General features: G+C 51.4%; 2 protein-coding genes across 17 annotated transcripts; one reads left to right on the top strand and one right to left on the bottom strand.

Moving 5' to 3' along the window:
* The first annotated feature begins 5,917 nt into the window (after positions 1–5,917).
* TSPAN1 (tetraspanin 1) lies at positions 5,918–19,330 on the top strand. Of its 16 annotated transcripts, none has more exons than XM_055093491.2 (11): positions 7,679–8,744; positions 11,990–12,156; positions 12,774–12,984; positions 13,880–14,012; positions 14,454–14,518; positions 17,561–17,767; positions 17,966–18,040; positions 18,157–18,255; positions 18,332–18,487; positions 18,597–18,680; positions 18,858–19,330. In XM_055093491.2, exons 5-11 carry the CDS (start codon positions 14,462–14,464, stop codon positions 18,903–18,905), a joined length of 726 nt encoding a protein of 241 aa, XP_054949466.1. In that variant the 5' UTR covers positions 7,679–8,744; positions 11,990–12,156; positions 12,774–12,984; positions 13,880–14,012; positions 14,454–14,461; the 3' UTR covers positions 18,906–19,330. The 16 variants fall into 16 exon arrangements, with proteins under 16 accessions (XP_008963467.1, XP_034819965.1, XP_054949495.1 ...); XM_055093482.2 differs by having other exon boundaries at positions 12,774–13,280; XM_055093503.2 differs by having other exon boundaries at positions 11,327–12,156; positions 12,774–13,280.
* P3R3URF (PIK3R3 upstream open reading frame) lies at positions 8,760–10,165 on the bottom strand. The gene is made up of 2 exons (XM_024931043.4): positions 9,564–10,165; positions 8,760–8,964 (listed from the first exon to the last, which is right to left on the bottom strand). Exons 1-2 carry the CDS (start codon positions 9,805–9,807, stop codon positions 8,921–8,923), a joined length of 288 nt encoding a protein of 95 aa, XP_024786811.1. The 5' UTR covers positions 9,808–10,165; the 3' UTR covers positions 8,760–8,920.
* Positions 19,331–21,757: the final 2,427 nt, after the last annotated feature.

Here is a 21,757-nt window from a genome sequence, read left to right as displayed (position 1 = left end):
TTGAGTAGTAACTGCTAGTGAGCCCACTTCGCTTCCTTGCGAGGGTACCTCGAGGATGAGAACAGTAATCGGTCGAATTCGCTAGTCGTGTCCAAACTGCGTTTAGACAGGGACAAGCAAGACAATGGAGCCGCTTTCCGGATAGGGGACGTGGATTCTACATCCTCCACCCCACGCCCCCAACCTTAAACATGCTTGCCAGCCTCAAACCTTCAAATTTTCTTTACCAAAACCCAGGCTCAGACCTCGAGACCAGGGTCCAGCCTGTTTAAGGAGCTCCCCAGACCCCGCACTTCTAGCTGCGTTCAACCAGGCTCGGGAGGTCCTTCAAGATCTTGGCTTCCTTTTCCTGACTCCGCGCCCGGCGCGGTTAATTATAGCCCCACCCCGCGACTCCCTGCTTCGCTCCCACCCGCGCGCCCAGGACCCTAGCTGCGGGACTCTAGCGGGGAAGGCACCCCCAATTCTGGGCCCTGGCGCCCCTGGGTCAGGGCCAGGAAAGGCACTTCCAGCCAAGCGCTGGCGCCGGGTGCGCCTCGCTTTACGGAAAGAACGCCCCGCGAATAAATCCGGAGCGGATTTGCATCACAGCAGCCGCGAGAAGGCTAGCTGCTGCCAAAGCTCGGAAGCTCTGGATGTCCCCAACCCCCCCTGGTCCAGAGACGAGGGTGTGGGGGGATGGGAAATGGGGCAGTGGGGAGGAAGCTACTGCAAGGAGGGGGTGTGCACCCTGGCCTTGAAACCTGGGTGGAGAGGCAGCTAGCTAGGTGAGGAGCAGCCTCCTCCTCTAGGCCAGATCTCGAGGTGGGCCTGGGTTCTCGTGGAGGGAGATAAGGGTAAAGGCTTTGTGTGTATGTGTGTGTCTTGGATTAAAGGAAACTGCCAGCCTGGAGGTGGTGAGTATAACAGCCCCCACCTCTACTGTTAAGAATCTCCCAGCTGTAGTCTCACCAGGTTCCCCCTACCTGCTCCTTCTGGGGTCCTCATATCCCTGAGGCCTGCACCTTGGTGACTACTGTGTGCTCACAGAGCACAGGCATCCTGACCTCAAGTCCTGGCCCTGGCTATACTGCTGCCCTTCAGTCATCTCACACGGCCAATCAGTGCCCACTCTGGGCTTCCACTCATGCTGTTTCTCAATCAAGAAAGTTCTTTCCCCTTTGCATTAGCTAAAATTTTGCCCATTCTTTAAGCCCAATTTAAAAACTACCTGTGGCCGGGTGCAGTGACTCATGCCTGTAATCCCAGCACTTTGGGAGGCTGAGGACAGCAGATCACTTGAAATCAGGAGTTTGAGACCAGCCTGGCCAACATGGTGAAACCCCGTCTCTACTAAAAATACCAAAATTAGCTGTGTGTGGTGGCGCATGCTTGTAACCTCAGCTACCTGGGAGGCTGACGTATGCACTTGAACCTGGGAGGCGGAAGTTGCAGTGAGCCTAGATCACACCACTGCACTCCAACCAGGGCGACAGAGCGAGACTCCATCTCAAAAAAATAAATTAATTAAATTAAATTAAATTAAAAAAAATACCTATGCCATCTTCTGTGGAGCCTCTAGGAGGTCTGTGTCCCTACTTCTCTAAGCTCTTAGTATACTAAGTCCAAGCCTCTCTTTTAGCCCTGACATTTTTCTTGGTGTGTCTGCTAGTCTGTTTTCTCCATTAGGGTGCAAGCTCTCAAGAACAAGGACCACGACTGATTCAATTCTGTGTCCTTGGTGCCAAGGGGAGTGTTGGGGACAGCAGTGGTTCTGTGTGACCCTTGGAAGGGCCTGTTCCCTCTCTGGACCTCAGACTCCTTCACCCTTCCAGTGAGGGAGCTAAATGAGATGACCCCCAGGGCTGCCTCCAGCCCTGACTCTATGAGCCAGTGACCCTATCAGCCAGTGGCTGGATTACCCAGCCTCCTTATCATAACCCAACCTTGGGCAGGGCAGAGCCGGGCTGGAATCAGGGGATCTGAAATCCTCCCACCTCCCTTGGATCAGTTAACTGAGGCAATTGTGCAAGATTGCTGGGAACCTCAAGGCAGTGAATCTGGTGTCAACACATCATGATGCTATCCCAGCTGGAAAGTCCCCCTGCCCCTAGCTCTGGAGGCCTGACAACCAGCTCCAGCTGGGGATGGTGGGGAGGGTGAACTGGCACATCCCAGAAAGTGAAGAAGCCCCCTTTACACCCCCTCCTCAACACACACACACTATCTCCAGGAACAGTGGCATAGCCCCTCAACTCCCTGAAGACCAGTTCAGGACCATTCCACTCTCCACTCCAACCTCCTCACCCCCAGTTCAGCCCAGCTATCTCCAATCTGAGCTGAGACTACCCAGAGTTCCCAAATAGAAGGAACCTTGGTTCAGCTTTTTTCACAGCATAAAAAGCTGTCAGCCCCTATTGCACTTACGAATGGAACTCACTGCCTCTCAGGGCTGCATGGACCACTTCTTCCTGAAACTCTCATCCATGGACTTACATTTTACCTATTGAAGCCTCATGGAGTAATGCTAATCTGAAACCACAGCCCTCAGATTTAGACAGACTTAGTTGAGATTCCAGTTCTGTTACTCCCTAGCTGGATGATCTTAGGCATCTTATCTACCCTCCCTGGACCTCTGTTCCTTCGTCTATAAAATGGGAGCAATGATTTATACACAAAGAGTGGTGGTTGTGGGCGTAAGATTTATGAAAACACCCATCATAGGCATTGACACATTTAGGATGTCAAATGTGGGCATTATTTTTATTCCCTATTCCCTGCATTCTCCCCTGAAGCTGCCTGATACTTTTTCTGGAAGCTGGGAATGGAGATACCTGAAGCTAAAACTTCTCTGGACAAAAGCAGGAATATACAATCCTAAAAGCTGCACTTAAACCCAATTTTAGACTTCAAAAGACAGCAAAGGAGATTTGAGGCCCAGAGATGGGATAGAACTTGCCAAAGGTCACACAGCAGGTATAAGTAGGTAGAACAGCAGGCAAGCAAGGAGAGGGAGACAAATGGGCGTGTGAGTAGAGGTCAGGGCTGAGGTATTGAGCTGAATCCAAGGACAGACAGCTGAGCAAGAAGACCTTCAGCTGACATTGCCCCATTTCCCATGCCCAGCAGGGCCTGGCATTTGCCTGTCTTTGGAACTGCTCCTTCTGGGTTCCTGAGTTTGCAGTAGTTTCCCAGAAGTGCTAGGTAAAATACCTTTGTTGTTTGCTGAATAACCAGCCCCAAAGATTGGACAAGGGTCCCCATACAAATTTTGCCTCAAGATTGGCTCCTTCTATAGAGATGATCAGCCCCCCTAGGCACAACCCCACCCAGATGCTCTCCACAGGGTCCTCTATCAGGGCCTTGCTGGGAGCTCTGAACCCCACCACATGGAGTGGCTTTGGTGTGCATCATGTGGCTCAGGGCTTAGCACCTTTGAAGACAGTCTATTCCTCCCAGCCACCCCGAGAAAAGCATGGAGTATTTTCTGTTCAGTACCTTTCTTCCCAAAAAAGATAGCCATTCCAATATGATAAGAAGTCTTACTAACCTTTGGAAGGAAATGTCCTGGGCTGATGGTAACCGCAGTTATGGGGAAGCTGGAGATGCTGGGGTCAGCATATTATGCTACTTGATGATTCTTTCTTTAGGTTATGTTTTCTTTGTTTGTATAATTCTGCTTTCTCTATCCCCACCTGCTGCCCCTGCCCCTCATCTTCAGGAACCAGAAATGTGTTCTCATGGACAAAGTCTGTCTTCTGTCTGGTTTGGTGTTTGTTTGTTTGTTTGTTTTGAGACAAAGTCTAGCTCTTGTCCCCCAGGCTGGAGTGCAATGGCATGATCTCGGCTCACTGCAACCTCTGCCTCCCAGGTTCAAGCGATTCTCTTGCCTCAGCCTCCCAAGTAGCTGGGATTACAGGTACCTGCCACCAAGCCTGGCTAATTTTTGTATTTTTAGTAGAGGCGGGGCTTCACCATATTGGCCAGGCTGGTCTCAAACTCCTGACCTCAGGTGATCCACCAGCCTCAGCCTCCCAAAGTGCTAGGATTACAGGCGCGAGCCACCGCGCCTGGCCCTGCCTGGTTTAAGCTTATGTGTCCCAGGCTCCCTACCTCCCCTCAGTGTTCATGTGTGGACACCTTTGCCTATCCCCAGCAGGAAATCCTCTAGTTTAGACAGCCACCTGAATGTAAGGGCTTTATTAATTGATTTCTCAAGATGTCCATTTCAAGGATATTCTAATTTTGTCATCTGGAACTCAGTAATGCCACAATTCTGAATTTCTTAGTTTCTATAACCCAGATTTTACCATGCTGGAATTCTGTGATGCTAAGATTCCATAACTGTGAACTCCATGAATCTAGAATTTCATGATTTTTTAAAATTGTGTTTAATGAATTTTGTTGGTAATAGTAGTCAGCACTCTCTTGGCCTCAGTTTTGTGTTTGTTTTCTAGAAGTTGCAAGTCTCAGCTCCAGGCTCTCTTCTCTGGGCATGCTGGTGCAGAGGAAGGTCATTCCCACCTCTCCCGAGGCTCAGGGGTTGGGATAGTACCCAGGGAAGCCCAGTCCTAGGGCCCAACACTCAGTCTACTCCCTCTCTACTGAAAACTCTTACTTGGGCTTCAGTACCTGAGGGTAGCAGGAAAAGCAGTCTCCTTTGCAGTCCTTCCACCCAGCTTCCTGTCCTCCTTGCACTGCCCCACGGTCCAGGGAGAGAAAGTTTTGTGGGAGACTGGCCTGGCTGAATGGGTAGGTGTGGGAAGAAGGGTTAAGCACTGGGCAGAGAGCCAGTGGAGGAACCAGGGGAAATTCCCTAGGGAGCCCTGCAGCCTTCCCCAGAGGTGAGGAAGGAACAGAGGCCGGAAGTGGGGGTGTGGGTGAGGGCACTGGTAAGGGTGGGGTGACCGGTATTGCATTGTGGGGTTGGAGCTGGGCTTCCGGCCATTGACCTATTAGTGACAAGCGACCTCCAGCCTGGCGCCCCAGGGGCTGTCTGTTCGTGCCCTTACCCACTGACTCTGTGTTCCTGTGCCTGAGTCAGACTCCCAGGAAAATCTCGGGGCAAGAGTTGGGGTCTGGGGAACCTATTTCTCTAGAGCGGAGCCACAGAGGCGAAGAGAGGGGCCAGGACATTCCAAGGATCAGATCAGGGCTTGGGGCAGAACCGAGACTGAAGCTCCGGGCTCCTGCCTCTAGCCCAGAGCTGTTCTCTTCACGGTCCAAAGGGTCCCAGAATTATAAAGTAATACTCCCCCAACTAGCCAGGTGGTGAAACTCAGGGCTAGAGGAAGAGCCCGTGCTAGGCTGCCTCCCAGGAGCAGCCTGGACCTTCTTCCAGTCCTGCAGCACATGGCTGAAGCTGCCAAACCCGATTTTCCAGTGGCTGCCTGAGGCTGGCTGGAGCGGGAAGCCCTCCTCCTGGCATGAACCCTCAGGCCATCGTCCTCCTCCCCCTCACCTCCCGATTCGGTGGCTTGGCCTGGCCTGCTCCTCCTGCACCTGTGCCAACTGTCCCAGTGTGCCACCACTTCCTTCTCCACCTGCCTGCCATCTCCCCTGGGCTGCTCCCCAGGCACTGTGAGGTGTGGTCCAGAGCTGTCCATTTCTGAGCCTCGGTTTTCTCATCTATAGATGAGGAATAGTGGCCTGCCTCCCAGGGATTGACTACAGGAAGATTTCAAAGAAAAGTGAGGTGGTAGGGGGCAAGCAGTAGCTCACGTCTGTAATCCCAACATTTTGGGAGGCTGAGGCGGGAGGATCACTTGAGCCCAAGAACTGGAGTGCAGTGGCATGATCTTGGCTGCAACCTCCACCTCCCAGGTTTAAGCAATTCTCGTGCCTCAGCCTCCTGAGTAGCTGGGAGAACCTGTTTCTACAAAAAAATGTTTAAATTATCCAGGCGTGGTGGCCTGCACCTGTAGTACCAGCTACTTGTGGGACTGAGGTGGGAGGATAGATTGTGCCCAGGAGATTGAGGCTGCAGTGAGCTAAGGTCAGGCCACTGCACTCCAGTATGAGTGACAGAGAGAGACCCTGTCCCTAAAAACTAGGCAGGGGAAAGGGCTGAGCCAGGTGGCTCATGCCTGTAATCCCTGCACTTTGGAAGACTGAGGTAGATGGATCACTTCAGGCCAGGAGTTCAAGACCAGCCTAGCCCACATGGCAAAACCCCATCTCTACTAAAAATACAAAAATTAGCCAGGCATGGTGGCACACGCCTGTAGTCCCAGCTACTAGGGAGTCTGAGGCACGAGAATCACTTGACTCTGGGAGAAGACGGTTGCAGTGAGACAAGATTGCGCCACTGCACTCCATCCTGGGCAACAGAGCCAGGCCCTGTCTCAAAAAAAAAAAAGAAAAGAAAAAAGAAACAAACAAACAAAGAAAAAGGAGATATGAGTATCATGGGCCACCAATTAGTTGGATGGTGTGTTAGTGCCATGTTGGGAGCACAGCCTAGGGTGTGAGAAGGAAGCACTGCTCTGTGGAATTCTGGAGATATGGTTGTTAGGATGAAGGGTGCAAGGTAAGGGCTGTATTCCCTCTGATTTCCTCAGGTTATCTCACCTATGGGAGAAGGAAGAACAGAGAGAGGCAGAGAACATCATCTCAAACGGAGCCCCTGTTACAAGTGCTCAGAGCCCTCCTCACGATTTAATGAAGAGCTTGTGTAATCTGTGTAATGTGCCTCTCACTGAGCTATAATTCCTCTGGGAAAGAACTCCCACTGCCTTGCTCACTGCTGTATCTCCAGAATTTAGTACCATCCCTGGCACACAGCAGGCACTGTTGACTGACACAGAGTTGCAGATTGAAAAGCAGAAGCAGAGGCACCTTAAGGGGTGGAGACCATCTAGGTCAGCTCAGCTAACCCAGGCCCTTCCAGCCTGAGAGCCTGGTGTTCTCAGCCACCAGGGAACTCTGGCAGGGTGGGAGAGAGTGGGCTGCACCCGCTCATCCGGGAGCCACCTAAACTGAGGTGGTGGGTGCCCTCTGGCTGCTGCTGCCTCCGGGAGCCTAGATGGGGAGGAGAATTAGGAACCTGAAGGGGGAGGGGCAGTGAAGAAGCCATCATTGCAGATACAGCTAAAAATAGCTGGAAGAGATGATGTCATCTGGTTCCCACAGCTTAGCACCCCCATCATACACACACTCGAGCACAAACACACACTCTCACAGACACAGATACACACAGACACAAGTGTGGGCATGAGTGCATGCACACACACATACTACACACTCATATAGGGGAGGGAGGCTTCTGGGTCCCAGGGCCGCAGGGGCAGGGAAGTCTGGTGAGTGTGTCTGCATGCATGTATGTCTGTGTGTGCCTGGGTTTGCATGAGTGTGAAGGCGTGTGTCTGCATCTGGATGCTTGTGTGCTTGTGTCTGGGTGCATGCATGTTTCTGTCTGTGTTCATTTAGAGGCATGCGTATGTGTTGTTACATATATCGTGTGGGGATCTATGCATTTGTGTCTGCGTATATCTGCTTATAGTATGTGCTTGCATGCATGTGTGTGGTTGTTGCAGTATGTGTCTATGAGTTCACTTATATTTACATGTCTGCATGTGTTTGTGAACTGTGTCATGTATCTTTATATGTATGGCCCCTCTTGGGCCCTTGAGCATGGCCCAAGCACCTTCTAGCTTTGGCTGATGTTCAGCAACCCCCATCCCATAACCTGAGGAGCCCAGCACTGTCTGGGCATGGTGTGTCAGTGAATTCTCTGCCTCAACCCCCCTCAGGGTCCCAGTCTCTGGCAAGAGTTGGGGTAGATAGACATAAGCACAATTCACTTTCCCTTCACAGGCAGCAAAGGACATTAGCCACACTTCCTGAACCCCAGGGGGCCAGGCCACCAAAGGTCTCAGGGTTCACTCCCTTCCCTAGCCCCTTGGGAAGGTAGCCTGGAAATGCAGCCAGATCTCGGAACGGTGCGACACGTATTAGCCCATGCATGATGCAACATATTAGAGACAGAGTCCTACAAAATGTTCCCAGCGACTGAGACACAACCCCACAGAAACCCGGTTACAGCCAGTGACACATGAGCACACACTCAGAAATCCAAATGGAAAATCCCCAGGCCAGAGAGCTTAGCACCCTCCCTACTTTCTGGGCTCAAACTCAGTCTTGCCCCACCCCTAAGCACCCCAGCTCAGCTGCCAGTTCTGGAAAACACTGACCTCAGAGAATGGTTGAAGGGCCGAAGGTAGTATGCCTTTCTCAGAATCTCACCCTTCTCCATGTTCTCCTCCTTTAGGCTGTTCCCCATCCCCCTCCTGACCTTCACTTTTCTTACCAGGGCTGATGTCCTCTCCGGCACACCCATACCCTCACAAACGCTCCTTGACACTCACAGTCAGTCACAGAGGCACATTAAATCACAAAGGCACATTCAGCCACATCTACTGATACTCCTATTCTCCCGGCCTCAGACACACACACCAGCAGCTACACCTACACGCTGACCATCACAGGCACACAGAGGCACATCCACCTCACATCCACCTCATACTTGTGTACTCTCAGGGTTCAATCTTTCATCCTATCCCTCTCTGATCTGTGCCTCCCAATACCTTCCAAGATGTTTACAGAGACCCTTCTCCCTGTGCAGTTAGGAGTGTAAGGCAAGACAGCCCCTACTTCATGGGGCAGATCAAGAGCTGAGACCAAAGATGGTCTATGTTGCTGACCTTGTCCTGTCCTCCTGCTGTCTTAAACTATGATCCCTGCTGCGGTCACTGAAGCCTTTCCCTGTAAGTATTCAGCCGTAACCCTCCCCTCACGCCCTGCATAGTCAGCTGGTTAACACCTCTGTGTGGAATAAGGCAGTTTGAGCAGAATGACTGTATTTGTTGTTCACCACCCACACGGCCCCTAGGAGATGCAGGTCCAGGGCAAACCAAGCTTCTGGGCTAGCTTCTGGGCACTTCTAGAGGATCAGAAAAATCCCAGGTTGCCTGAGATGTCTGAGAACTGAGGAGAGGAAGGAGAGGGAAGAGTTAGAGGAAGGAAGCAGTTCTGGAAGTTCCCTGCCTCTTGGATTCAGCCCCTCCCCAAACCCTCTGCTTCCAGCCAATCCATCCTCCATTAAGGCTGTCAGCACTTTGGGGTGCCTGCCATCAGGAGTCCCCCATATATGTAGGGGTGCTATTTCACAGAGATCATCCTTTGGCGTGCCTAAACAGAACCAGGTAGGGAAATCTTCACTGGCTCTGTTTTTTTTTTTTTTTTTCTTGAGACAGAGTCTAGCTCTGTCACCCAGGCTGGAGTGCAGTGGTGCGATCTTGGCTCACTGCAACCTCTGCCTCCCGGGTTCAAGCAATTCTCCTGCCTCAGCCTCCCAAGTAGCTGGGACTAAAGGCGCGTGCCACCACGCCCGGCTAATTTTTTTTTGTATTTTTAGTAGAGATGGGATTTCACCGTGTTAGCCAGGATGGTCTCGATCTCCTGACCTTGTGATCTGCCCGCCTTGGCCTCCCAAAGTGCTGGGATTACAGGCGTGAGCCACCGCACCCAGCCTAGTGGCTCTGTTTTTTAAAACCCCACCCTTGCTCACAGGCCCCCTGGCTAACCTTGAGGTGGGAAGATCCACACTATGGTGGTGTCAGTGTGGGTGTTGTTGATACCCATGGCCCTGGTGGCAGGATTGATGGCTGCACTGCTGGCAGTTCGACCTCGGAGACCCTGCTGATATCTTCTGCGGCTACACTTGAACATCCTGGGAAATCGGGGCCTGGGCCAGCCCATACCTGGCCTGCGGTAGGGGGAACGCATGCCCTGGGGCCGAGGGCCACGGACAAGCCGAGATGGCCCCATGGGCACAGGGAGCTTCTGCAGTGTGCCTGGGGGGTGCCGTTGGCCAGGGTAGCTGAGGCCTCTATGACATACAAAGTCTGCATAAGGGCAGGGCCCTTTATTACAAGTCGTGGGCCCTGGCCCCTCCTCATGGGTCAGGCTCCTTCACAATCTTCTTTATTGGGTCTGGCCTAAAAGCCAGCCCAAGAGCCAGACAGCCTCAGTTTGGCCCCTTGGGAAAAGAGGCCCTAGAGGCGGAACTCACTTCCTCACTTTCTCACTTATCCATATAGTAACAATATTAACAATGTTTTTTGAGCACTTACTACGTGCCAGACACTGTGCTGAGCACTTTACCAACGTTATCTCATTTAATCTCAGCTACTTTACAAGGATATGCCATCATTATACCTATTTATATACAGTCAATTCTCATTATTCCCAGTAATGTTCTATAAAGTCGCCACAAACACTAAATACTGAACAAAGGGTAAATGCAAGGTTAGGTTCCTGAAACCCTCTGGTCACAATATTTTTGTCAACTGATCTATACATATAACCTGATTTTATGTGTGGAGACACCTTATTTAATATATATTGTTGGCCAGGCATGGTGGCTCAAGCCTGTAATCCCAGCACTTTGGGAGGCCGAGGTGGGCAGATCACCTGAGGTCAGGAGTTCAAGACTAGCCTGGTTAACATGGCAAAACCCCATCTCTACTAAAAATACAAAAATTAGCTGGGTGTGGTGGTGGGTGCCTGTAGTCCCAGCTACTCAGGAGGCTGAGACAGGAGACTAGCTTGAACCCAGGAGGTGGAGATTGCAGTGAGCCCAGATTGCACCATTGCACTCCAGCCTGGGCAACAGGAGTGAAACTCTGTCTCAAAAAAAAAAAAAAAAAAACATTATCTATCTATCTATCTATCTATCTATCTATCTATCTATCTATCTATATTTGAGTCATTGACATTGAACTCACGGCCAACAGCATTATAACTTGTGCCTGAATGAAACTTATCTAAAGCACGTATTTCCCCTATAAGGCACATCACAGCCTTCTTGCACTTAGAAAGACTAGAGAGCACTTCAGCACTACAACTGGGGACCATTTTAGACAGTAAAATCACCAGCAAAAAACACCAAAAAATGTGAGAATATGCGTCACTAAATAGACCACCAAAAAGCACATTTGTTTACTCTATGAAAACTGAAATAAGAAGACAGAGAGTCCTCTTGTTCAACAGACCTCAGCTGGAAATAAGTGTGTTGGACGGCTGAAATTTTTTGCCTTTCTGCTCATGTCCATGAATGACTGCAAAAGTACCACAAGTACTGGTTTGGGAATTACAAATAAATTTCAGTAAGCAGGCAAATTCACAGGTATGGAATCTGTGAATAATGAGGATCCACTGTATAAGGAAACTGGGGCTCAGTGAGGTGAAGTCACACAATTAGAGGCAGGCAGGAAGCAAATCCATGATGATCAAGATCCAAAACCCAGAGCACTTAACTCTCATTATTCTGCACTCATTCACTCAGGAAATGTTCACTGACAACTTCTTATGTGCCGAGCACCAGGGCCATAGATGAATGTAATCTGGTCCCAGTGCTTCCTGAGAATGAAACAGAAAGGTTCCAGGTGCGGTGGCTCATGCCTGTAATCCCAGCACTTTGGGAGCCCGAGGTGGGTGGATGACTTGAGGTCAGGAGCTCGAGAGCAGCCTGGTCAACATGGTGAAACCCTGTCTCTACTAAAAATACAAAAATTAGCTGGGTGTGGTGGTGTGCATCTATAATACCAGCTACTCAGGAGGCTGAGGCAGGAGAATCGCTTGAAACTGGGAGGCGGAGGTTGCAGTGAGCCAAGATTGCGCCACTGCATTCCAGCCTGGGCAACAGAGTGAGATTCTGTAAAAAAAAAAAAAAAATAGACCTTCTCCTTCTCCTTCCACTCCTCAGTCCCTTCTTCCTTTCCCCCTTACTCTGCTCCTCAAAGGCCCCCTTCCCAACTTCATCCTCCTTTCTGTTCGTGGAGGACTCTGTGGGACCCTTAGTACCACCCTCACAAACCTCATCTTTCCCCCATCCCCTCCTCCAGCCTCTACTCTTGCCATCCTCAGTCTTAAAATATGACCTTGCTTCCACCAACTTCTAGCAACTGTAACTATAAACCGACCTGCTCCTGCTCCTCCTCTTCCTCAGGTCAGACCAAGGCCTCTTCCCTTGCTCTTTATGGAAGCCAGCCTTGTCTGCCTCTTTAGAGATTCCATCAGTGTAGACAGTCTGCTTGGTGGTTAAGATGTAGACTCTGGTGCCAGACTAACTGGGATTGAATCCTGGCTCTGCCACTTACAGGCGTTGTGATCATGGTAAGTACCTGACCCTTTGGTGCTTCTATTTCCCCATATTTAAAAATGGAGATCAGAAAGTCTATCTCATGGGATGGTTGTGAAGAGGAAAAAAAGCCTTAATATATGCAAGACATTTAAAATAAGATCAGTATTATTAGTTTAGTCTGTAATACTATTAGCCCCTCTCTCTTCTGTCTCTTCAGCTGCCTCCTTTCACTATAAAAACAAAATAAACTTAGAAATCCACTTCCTCAGCTAGGCACAGTGGCTGATGCCTGTAATCCCATCACTTTGGGAGGCTGAGGCAAGAGGATTACTTGAGCCCAGTTCAAGACCAGCCTGGATAGCATAGCAAGACCTCGTCTGTTTAAAAAAAAAAATTTGCTTGAGTGCCGGCAAATACCTGTGGTCCCAGCTACTTGGGAGGCTGAGGATCATTTGAGCTCAGGAGGTCAAGGCTGCAGTGAGCTGTGATGTTGCCACTACACTCCAACCTGGGCAACAGAGCAAGACCCTGTCTCAGAAAAAAAAAAAAAAAAAATCAACTTCCTCCATCTCATAGCCCCATTGCCTGTGACTCTCTCGACTTTGACCTTCTTGCTCTGTGCTCATTCCCTACTGTCCCTTCCTTCTAGAGCAGGAAGAAAATCTCATTTGAAAAGCCCAGAACTATTCTGTTACACAGAAGACCAGGAAAGAGAAGTTTAAAACCAAGTCTAAGAAAAGTCCCCAGGGTCACACAGTTCATAAGCAACAGAGCCAGGATTCCAGCACCTGGTCTGAATGACCCAGAAGCCAGGACTTTTCCCCCGCACCTCTACATCAGGCGTGCTGGAGCAGGAAGCGGTCAGGCAGCCCCACTAGGAGTAACAAAGATGGGATCACAGAGCCTTGGAACTGGGGGTGGCTCCTTCATGAGACCATGGTGCCACCTACTGGCAGAAAGGGAAGGGGTGTACACAGAGCGCTAAGAGAAGACTGGGAAGGGGAAAAAGAAAAAGATGGGGAAGGAGAGGAGATGGAAAGATGAAGGGAGGGGAAAAATGGGGAATGTGAGGTTTCATGGAGGGAAGAGGATTAGGAACTATTTGCTACTCGGAGGAGAGAGCGGAAGCTGCCAAATCTCAGTCATTTCCTTGAAAGTGAGTGAGAGACAGAGAAAGAGAGAGAGGGAGTGTGTGTGTGTGTGTGTGTGTGTGTGTGTGTGAGTGAGAGAGAGAGAGAGAGAGATACTTAAGTACGTACGTCAGATATTATTCTGTTGTTTGTTAGTTGCTGGGAGTCAGTCCACAAAGAATTTAGTGTGCGTGTGTGCACACGGACGCACACACACACGTGCATTCAGGAACACTAGTACATGTTTATGTATGTAACTGGGTGCTTGCTGTATGAACATATGGATGGCAGCATGAGCAGATGCGTGTGCATGTGAGCATGAGCACAGAGGGTATGTATGAGTGTATCAGCAGATGCAGGGTAAGAAGCACATTACACTGTTGTGGTGGAGGGCACGCAGACATTCTGGGAAGCCACTTGCCCCACCCCTGGGCTGCTTCTTCTTGAGATCAGGAGGGGCGTTGCCCAGGGCTGGTGTTGCCAGGTGGAGGCCTGCTGAGGCAGTGGTTGTGGGGATCGGTCTCCAGGCAGCAGGGGGCAGCAGGGTCAAGGAGAGGCTAACTGGCCACGGGTGGGGCCAGCAGGCGGGCAGAAGGAGGCTTTAAAGCGCCTACCCTGCCTGCAGGTGAGCAGTGGTGTGTGAGAGCCAGGCGTCCCTCTGCCTGCCCACTCAGTGGCAACTCCCGGGAGCTGTTTTGTCCTTTGTGGAGCCTCAGCAGTTCCCTCTTTCAGAACTCGCTGCCAAGAGCCCTGAACAGGTAATGGGATAGGGATACAGATTATCCTGTGAAGTGATATCGATCTGGAAACAGGTCTGGGGAACTGGAGGGGCTCTAGTGAGGGTTCTGGGAGGGTCTGGGGTTAGTGTAGGGGGGAGCGCAGGATATACAGGTGCTAGGAAAGAGCATGGAGTGACCTGCAGTGTGGGAGTCAGGCTGGGTGTGCAGGTGGAGGAACCTGGGGTGTTAGGATCTCAGAGTGTCAGGTGCTGGTGGAGGTCCTGGGTAGTATAGAGGGGTAAGGGTGTTAGGATAGAAACTGGGAAAAAGTCTGTGTCAGACCAGGTACAGGAGAAGCTTGGTGAGATATGGGTTCAGGATCCTGGGGTCTGGTATATCTGGCTGAATATCTGAAGCCAGGGCCAGCCCAGGTGGGCCCAGGGGAAACAAGGCCCTAACTTGCACATGTCTACCTCCCAGGAGCCACCATGCAGTGCTTCAGCTTCATTAAGACCATGATGATCCTCTTCAATTTGCTCATCTTTGTAAGTACGGACATTGTGGACTCTTTGGGGCTCCCTATAGGAGCAGGTCACAAGCTGAGTAGAGACTAAGCTGGGGAATGGGAGACTGCTATGCCCAGGCTTCGTCCTGCATGTGTCCCCCTTATGAGTGGGATGCAAAGGTCTCCCCAAATGCTGCTGATTCCTAGTTCCAGCAGCAGCCAGGCTGCCATACAGGTGCGTATGTGAAAAAGGGGATGGAGAAGCTAGGGGCACCCCCTCTCTCCTACAAAGCTTTAGCCTAGGCTTCAGGCAGGGCAGAGTAAGCTACCAGGAATGATTCTCCACCCTTTATAGGCACTGGGGGCCCAGAAAATAGAAGGGCTCCACCCAAGTTTACCTACCACAGAAGGAAATTCAGTACAGAGGAAATTCTTCTGTATGATGGGGAGCTGAAAGGAGGGAGGGCCTACCTCTCATCAGAGCAACAGCCCTTATTCATTCGACAAACATTCATTGTCTAGGATACCATGATGGGTGCTGGGGTGGCAGGTAAGCAAAGCCTTTCTCTGCCCTGAAGGATCTCAGCTCCGATAAGCCAGATAGGCAGATAATAACAACACAGTGTGTTTGGGCTTAGGACGGAGGTTATGGGAGCCTGAACTCAGCCTGGTTGGAGAATACTTCCTGGAGGAAATAGCTGAAGCTGGGAAATTGCACTTGGTGGGGGAGTTATAAAGCATGCATAAAGGGCCAGAAGTAGTGAAACTTGATATCGTTCAGAAAACCAGAAACAGATTGCATAGGGCATGTTTGAGAAGCTGAGCCATGAGGCGTAAATCCTGGAGATGGTGGTGGAGATAGGGAGAAACGGACAAAGTGGACAAAGGACAAAGCCCTAGGATGATGGCTGAGGGGTAGAAGAAGGGGCAAGGGAGACAGAGGTCTTGGAGATGACGCCCATATCTCTGGCATGAGCAACCCAGATGGCAGGGGGTGGGGCCTGGTTTGTGGGAAGGGGTGTCCCACTAGCAGATGTGTACCCAGTGGAGGTGCAGCTCAGATTGGAGCTGGCCATGGGTATTTGAAAATCATGTGCACACAGGTAGCCACTGAAGCCATGGGAGTGGATGAGAACACTTGGAAAGTGAACTCTGGGAAACCCAATTTATTAGGGATAAGCAAAAAAAAAAAAAAAAAAAAAAGCCACTGTGAAGGAGATGGAGAAGGAGCAGTGGGAGGGGGAGAGGAAAACAAGGAGAGTAGTACACTAACCACATTAGAGTAGGTTAGTGTAAGTGAAAGTGAGGAAGTGGGCCAGGCGCAGTAGCTCACAACTGTAATCCCAGCACTCTGGGAAGCTGAGGCGGGCAGATTAGTTGAGCTCAGGAGTTCGAGACCAGCCTGGCCAATATGGTGAAACCCCGTCTCTACTAAAAATACAAAAATTAGCTGGATGTGGTGGCGCATGCTTGTAATCCCAGCTACTTGGGAGGCTGAGGAAGGACAATCACTTGAACCCAGGAGGCGGAGGTTGCAGTGAGCCAAGATCACACCACTGCACTCCAGCCTGGGCGACAGAGTTTATGTATGTATTGATTAGTTTAGAAGCGTGGGTAGACTCTCTAGTTCTGATGTGGTCTGTGCCTTGGGCTTCCTTCGGCTGCAGGGAACTTGTGTTTTTGTTGTTGTTGTTGTTGTTGTTGTTGTTTGTTTCTTTGAGACAGGATCTTGCTTTGTCACCAAAGCTGGAGTGCAGTGGCATGATCATGGCTTACTGCAGCATCAACCTCCTGGGATCAAGGGATTCCCCTACCTCACTCAGCCTCCTGAGTATCTAGGACTACAGGAGTGTGGCACCATGCTCAGCTAATTAAAAAAAATTTTTTTTGTAGAGGCGGTCTCACTATATTGCCCAGGCTGGTCTTGAACTCCTGGACTTAAGTGATTCTCCCACCTCTGCCTCCCAAAGTGCGGGGATTACAGGCATGAGCCACTGTGCCAGTCCTGAACTAGTCTTTATCCCTGTATCTGGAGGAAGCAATAGGATTCCAGGGATTTGGACAGGAGAGGCTCTGCCCTGAGAGGGTTAAAGGCAAATCCGGTTTGATTTCTGGCCTCTGTTACCCAGACCTTGCCAGGCTGGGCAAAGCAGGATAGGGCAGACCTCCAGCTCCATGAAATTTGACCCTGCAGGCTAGAAGTCCAGCTTTCTGTCCTTGGGCAAACATGCCTGGAATCCAGCCACAATCTGCCACCTCACTTCCCGTTCTAGCCTCAGTTTTTATAGCTGGCAAGTGAGGACTAGTCACTAAGGTGGTGTCAGGCTGATTCATCCACTGAAGCCCTGGGCCGGGAGGCTTTCCTCTAAGATCTGTGGGAACTGCGCAGGGCCCTCCTCAATCTAGGCCTCAGAATTTCCCCTGAGGTTTGGAGTTGAGCTAGACAGCCTTTAAGAGAAGCTGTGGCTGTATTCCCACTGGTACCTCACTTTCCTCTTGTGAGGCAAGGAGGTCTTGTCTACATGAGGGGCGGGCCTGAAGTTGGATTCTGGAGGGCAGCCAAATGGGGCCTCAGGTGGGTGAACCTTCTCAACCTCCTCCCTCTCCAAGGTTGCCAGCAGGTGGAACCTCAGCCTCGCCTCCATTACTATGGTGACTATTGAGCCTGTTCTGCTACCACCCCCGTCTCCACCTATCAGAGGACAGAGGTGTTCTAGGCACCCATAGCCCAGAAAGGAAATAGGAGGCTGGGCCCTCACCTGCCTATTTTCAATCCTAGCTATGTGGCAGGACCCTGGCAGCAGTGAGGGAAAGTCTTGCCCCTCTGCCCACCCTGAGGATATTTCTAGGACCCCTGATCTCCTTTATATCTGCCCAGGTGTGCAGCCTGGTCCTAGCTATGCATATCCCAGCTCCCATTTTTCTGGCTCTAGAGGATGTTTCCCTCCTTACAGGATGAGGTTTTAGACTCCCTAGCCAATAAAGAGGGAAGTTTCTCGGCTCCCATCCTTCTTACTCAGCTGTGTGGTAGTAAGCTACTTGCCAGCACTGTTTAAAGCCTGCCTGACCTCTCTCTCCCCAGCTGTGTGGTGCAGCCCTGTTGGCAGTGGGCATCTGGGTGTCAATCGATGGGGCATCCTTTCTGAAGATCTTCGGGCCACTGTCGTCCAGTGCCATGCAGTTTGTCAACGTGGGCTACTTCCTCATCGCAGCCGGCGTTGTGGTCTTTGCTCTTGGTTTCCTGGGCTGCTATGGTGCTAAGACTGAGAGCAAGTGTGCCCTCATGACGGTGTGTCAAACCCAGCTCCACAGGCTGATGACCAAGAGTCCCCTCGCCCTTGACACCAGGCCCTGGGATTCCCAAACCCTGCTTTGGATCCCCCTAGGCTAAGGCTTCTGTCTCACTTTTCCGGCGGGGGTGGATTAGGGCAAGGAGGGCATGAGGGACTGTCTCTCCCTAAAACCCAGACCCCTGTTCCCCACTCAGTTCTTCTTCATCCTCCTCCTCATCTTCATTGCTGAGGTTGCAGCTGCTGTGGTTGCCTTGGTGTACACCACAATGGTGAGACACTGGGATGGAGGAAGGGAAGAAGATTGGGCAAAACCCTGGGAATGGGCTGTGGCCTGTGAATGGCCACCTTCTGTACCAGCCCCTAAACACTGGCCTGCCTCACCCAGGCTGAGCACTTCCTGACGTTGCTGGTAGTGCCTGCCATCAAGAAAGATTATGGTTCCCAGGAAGACTTCACTCAAGTGTGGAACACCACCATGAAAGGGGTAAGGTTGGCTGGGGGAGGTTTTAGGGTGGAGAGAAAGAAGCAAGGCCCCACCTCCACCCTCATCTTGTCTCCAGCTCAAGTGCTGTGGCTTCACCAACTATACGGATTTTGAGGACTCACCCTACTTCAAAGAGAACAGTGCCTTTCCCCCATTCTGTTGCAATGACAACGTCACCAACACAGCCAATGAAACCTGCACCAAGCAAAAGGCTCACGACCAAAAAGTAGAGGTGTGGGCTGGCATGAGTGGGTGGGGACTGTTTTCATGGCCTCAGAGTGGCAAACGGGGTTGGGAGTAGGGCAGCTGCCAACTATAAATGCTCTTTTCTCTTCCTGAAGGGTTGCTTCAATCAGCTTTTGTATGACATCCGAACTAATGCAGTCACCGTGGGTGGTGTGGCAGCTGGAATTGGGGGCCTCGAGGTAAGCAGATGAGGAGGCTGGGACTGGGACATGGGCATGAGACCAGGGCTGCTCAACCCATCTGAGGCCTCTCTGGAGGAAACAGACTTCTAACTGGGCCTCAGGTAGGGTGTCTGTGGGACAGGCTTCAGGATCCCTATCATGTTCCCTCATCTCTCCCTGTTCCTCCCTCTCCAGCTGGCTGCCATGATTGTGTCCATGTATCTGTACTGCAATCTACAATAAGTCCACTTCTGCCTCTGCCACTACTGCTGCCACATGGGAACTGTGAAGAGGCACCCTGGCAAGAAGCAGTGATTGGGGGAGGGGACAGGATCTAACAATGTCACTTGGGCCAGAATGGACCTGCCCTTTCTGCTCCAGACTTGGGGCTAGATAGGGACCACTCCTTTTAGGCGATGCCTGACTTTCCTTCCATTGGTGGGTGGATGGGTGGGGGGCATTCCAGAGCCTCTAAGGTAGCCAGTTCTGTTGCCCATTCCCCCAGTCTATTAAACCCTTGATATGCCCCCTAGGCCTAGTGGTGATCCCAGTGCTCTACTGGGGGATGAGAGAAAGGCATTTTATAGCCTGGGCATAAGTGAAATCAGCAGAGCCTCTGGGTGGATGTGTAGAAGGCACTTCAAAATGCATAAACCAGTTACAATGTTGCCAGTTGGACTCTTCATGTATCCTTGGGGAGAGGGGCCTAAACTGGCCACGGATTCCTGTGGGGCTGCCAACTCAGAAGGCCCTGGAAAGGAGGGAAGTAGGGTGGGGTTGGGGGTCAGAAGTGATTATTTCTCCCCTTCATTTGGGTTCCAGGCCTTGGAGGGAAACTAAGAGGGATGGCTGAGAGGGCATGAAGAAGTACAGTTGGGTTAGGCCAGTCTGCCTCCTTATAAAGGGAACTTTGGACTGAAACTACCCCCTCCTGGGTAGGGGCACTGGACTGGAAAGCTATGAAAATAACAAGCTTGTGACGAATTCTTACCAGGGCAACGGGAAAGGGTCACTCCTTAGGTTCTGGGAAGCCCTTCAGGAGCCCCCTTCCTAGGGTCCAGGCTGCCTGCCTTTCCCACTCAGGCAAAACCCCAGATCTGTCCCTGCTTCTGGGATCTCAGCAAGCACTTCATTTTTTCGTTGCTGCTGGCCTACCTGGTGTTCTTCAGACCTCATCTCTTTTTCTTTTCTTTTCTTTTCTTTTTTTTTTTTTGGGACAGAGTTTCGCTCTTGTTGCCCAGGCTGGAGTGCAATGATGTGATCTCGGCTCACTGCGGACTCTGCCTCCGGGTTCAAGCAGTTCTCCTGCCTCAGCCTCCTGAGTAGCTGGGATTACAGGCACCTGCCACCACGCCTGGCTAATTTTTTTTTTTTTTTTTTTTTTTTGAGACAGAGTCTCGCTGTCACCCAGGCTGGAGTGCAGTGGCGCAATCTCGGCTCACTGCAGGCTCCGCCCCCTGGGGTTCACGCCATTCTCCTGCCTCAGCCTCCCGAGTAGCTGGCACTACAGGTGCCCGCCACCTCGCCCGGCTAATTTTTTGAATTTTTAGTAGAGACGGGGTTTCACCGTGTTAGCCAGGATGGTCTCGATCTCCTGACCTCGTGATCCACTCACCTCGGCCTCCCAAAGTGCTGGGATTACAGGCATGAGCCACGGTGCCCGGCCACGCCCGGCTAACTTTTTATATTTTTAGTAGAGACAGGGTTTCACCATGTTGGCCAGGCTGGTCTCGAACTCCTGACCTCAGGTGATCCACCTGCCTCAGCCTCCCAAAGAGCTGGGATTACAGGCGTGAGCCACCTCACCTGGCCTAGACCTCATCTCTTCTTTAGCCCTAACCATCCCTATGCTCCAGGTAGGAAACTAGGGATCGGAAAGGCCAAGCTACTTGCCCCAGTCCCACAGGCTTCCGTGAAGAGCTCAGCCTAGATTTGGGCCCAGAACTCCAGCACCTGGTGTAGTCCTGGCTGACATGGTACTAGTTCCACTTGAAGGGGCAGCTGGCCAGAATGTCTGATATAGACCTGATCACTGTTGAGCCAGGAGTGAGAGGCCTGAGGGAGGCTATGGCAAGAGGGTACAGTGACTGCTACCAAGCAAAGCCCAGCCTAACAAACCAGTCCCCCTCCTTACTTCCCTTTGACCCCTGTAACTCTCTTCCTGAGCTTTTCCAGGGCAGCCCAGAACCACCACCCCCTTGCTGAGCCCAGAAAGGAAGAGGGACCTGGCCAGAACCAAACAGTGCCTTAGAGCTGGTCTGTGAGGGCCAGACCAGGAGCCTGCCAGGGTGCGGGACGGGGGGAGGAGCTAGCCTGCCTCACCCCTTCACCACCATACTGTGCCTCTCACACTTCTCCTCCGCCGTGTGCCTGTGTGGAGGCTGCATGGGATTTGTTTGCCCAGGGCGGGCCTCTACCTCATCATGGGCTAATTGCTGCTCAACCTGGCTGTTGTGCCACCTCAGGCACTATATCCAGCTCCAACAAACACTGAAGGCGTCAGGGTGGCAAGATATGTCCAAGCGACATACCACCCATGCTGGCGCCGAGTTGGGCTCCAGGCACCTGTGAAAGAGGCAGGGCAGAGAGCAGGCAGGAGGGCTGGAGTTCCAGCTGGAGTTCTGTACTTGTACAGAGGCAGGCAGACCCTTTCTGAAGAGGTGCTCCACACTCATCCTCCTGACATTAGGCCCTTCACAGATCCCTTAAATGTCCTTTTCCCTGCCGTAGGCTTTCTCCTTCACTCCCTCTGGACAATCCCATCCATTTTCTGGTGCCTCTATGACTAACTTAGATCTTCCTAACCTCTTTGGGTTACTGGCTATGTGAGAATCTGATGAAGACCATGACCTATTTCTCCACAAAAATGCCCAGATAGAGAATTCTGAATAGCAAAGTGCTCTAAGGGCCATAGACACCCTTGCTCCTACATCTCCATCTGCACCCTAGCCCGTCTCTTGAATGATGCCTGCCCAGTCCTGTCCCATCCACTTCCTTCCCACCCCTACTATGCACACCTGCTCTCTCATTTCCTCTTCCAACTCCTCAGTATCCCTTTTTGTTCTCTCCTGCTCTGTCTCTGGGGACAGGTGCCC

The sequence above is a fragment of the Pan paniscus genome, chromosome 1 (assembly GCF_029289425.2).
Source record: "Pan paniscus chromosome 1, NHGRI_mPanPan1-v2.0_pri, whole genome shotgun sequence".
Taxonomy (NCBI): Eukaryota; Metazoa; Chordata; class Mammalia; order Primates; family Hominidae; genus Pan; species Pan paniscus.
The sequence above is the reverse complement of the archived record's forward strand: the minus strand, read 5'-3'. Positions and strand labels throughout refer to the sequence as shown.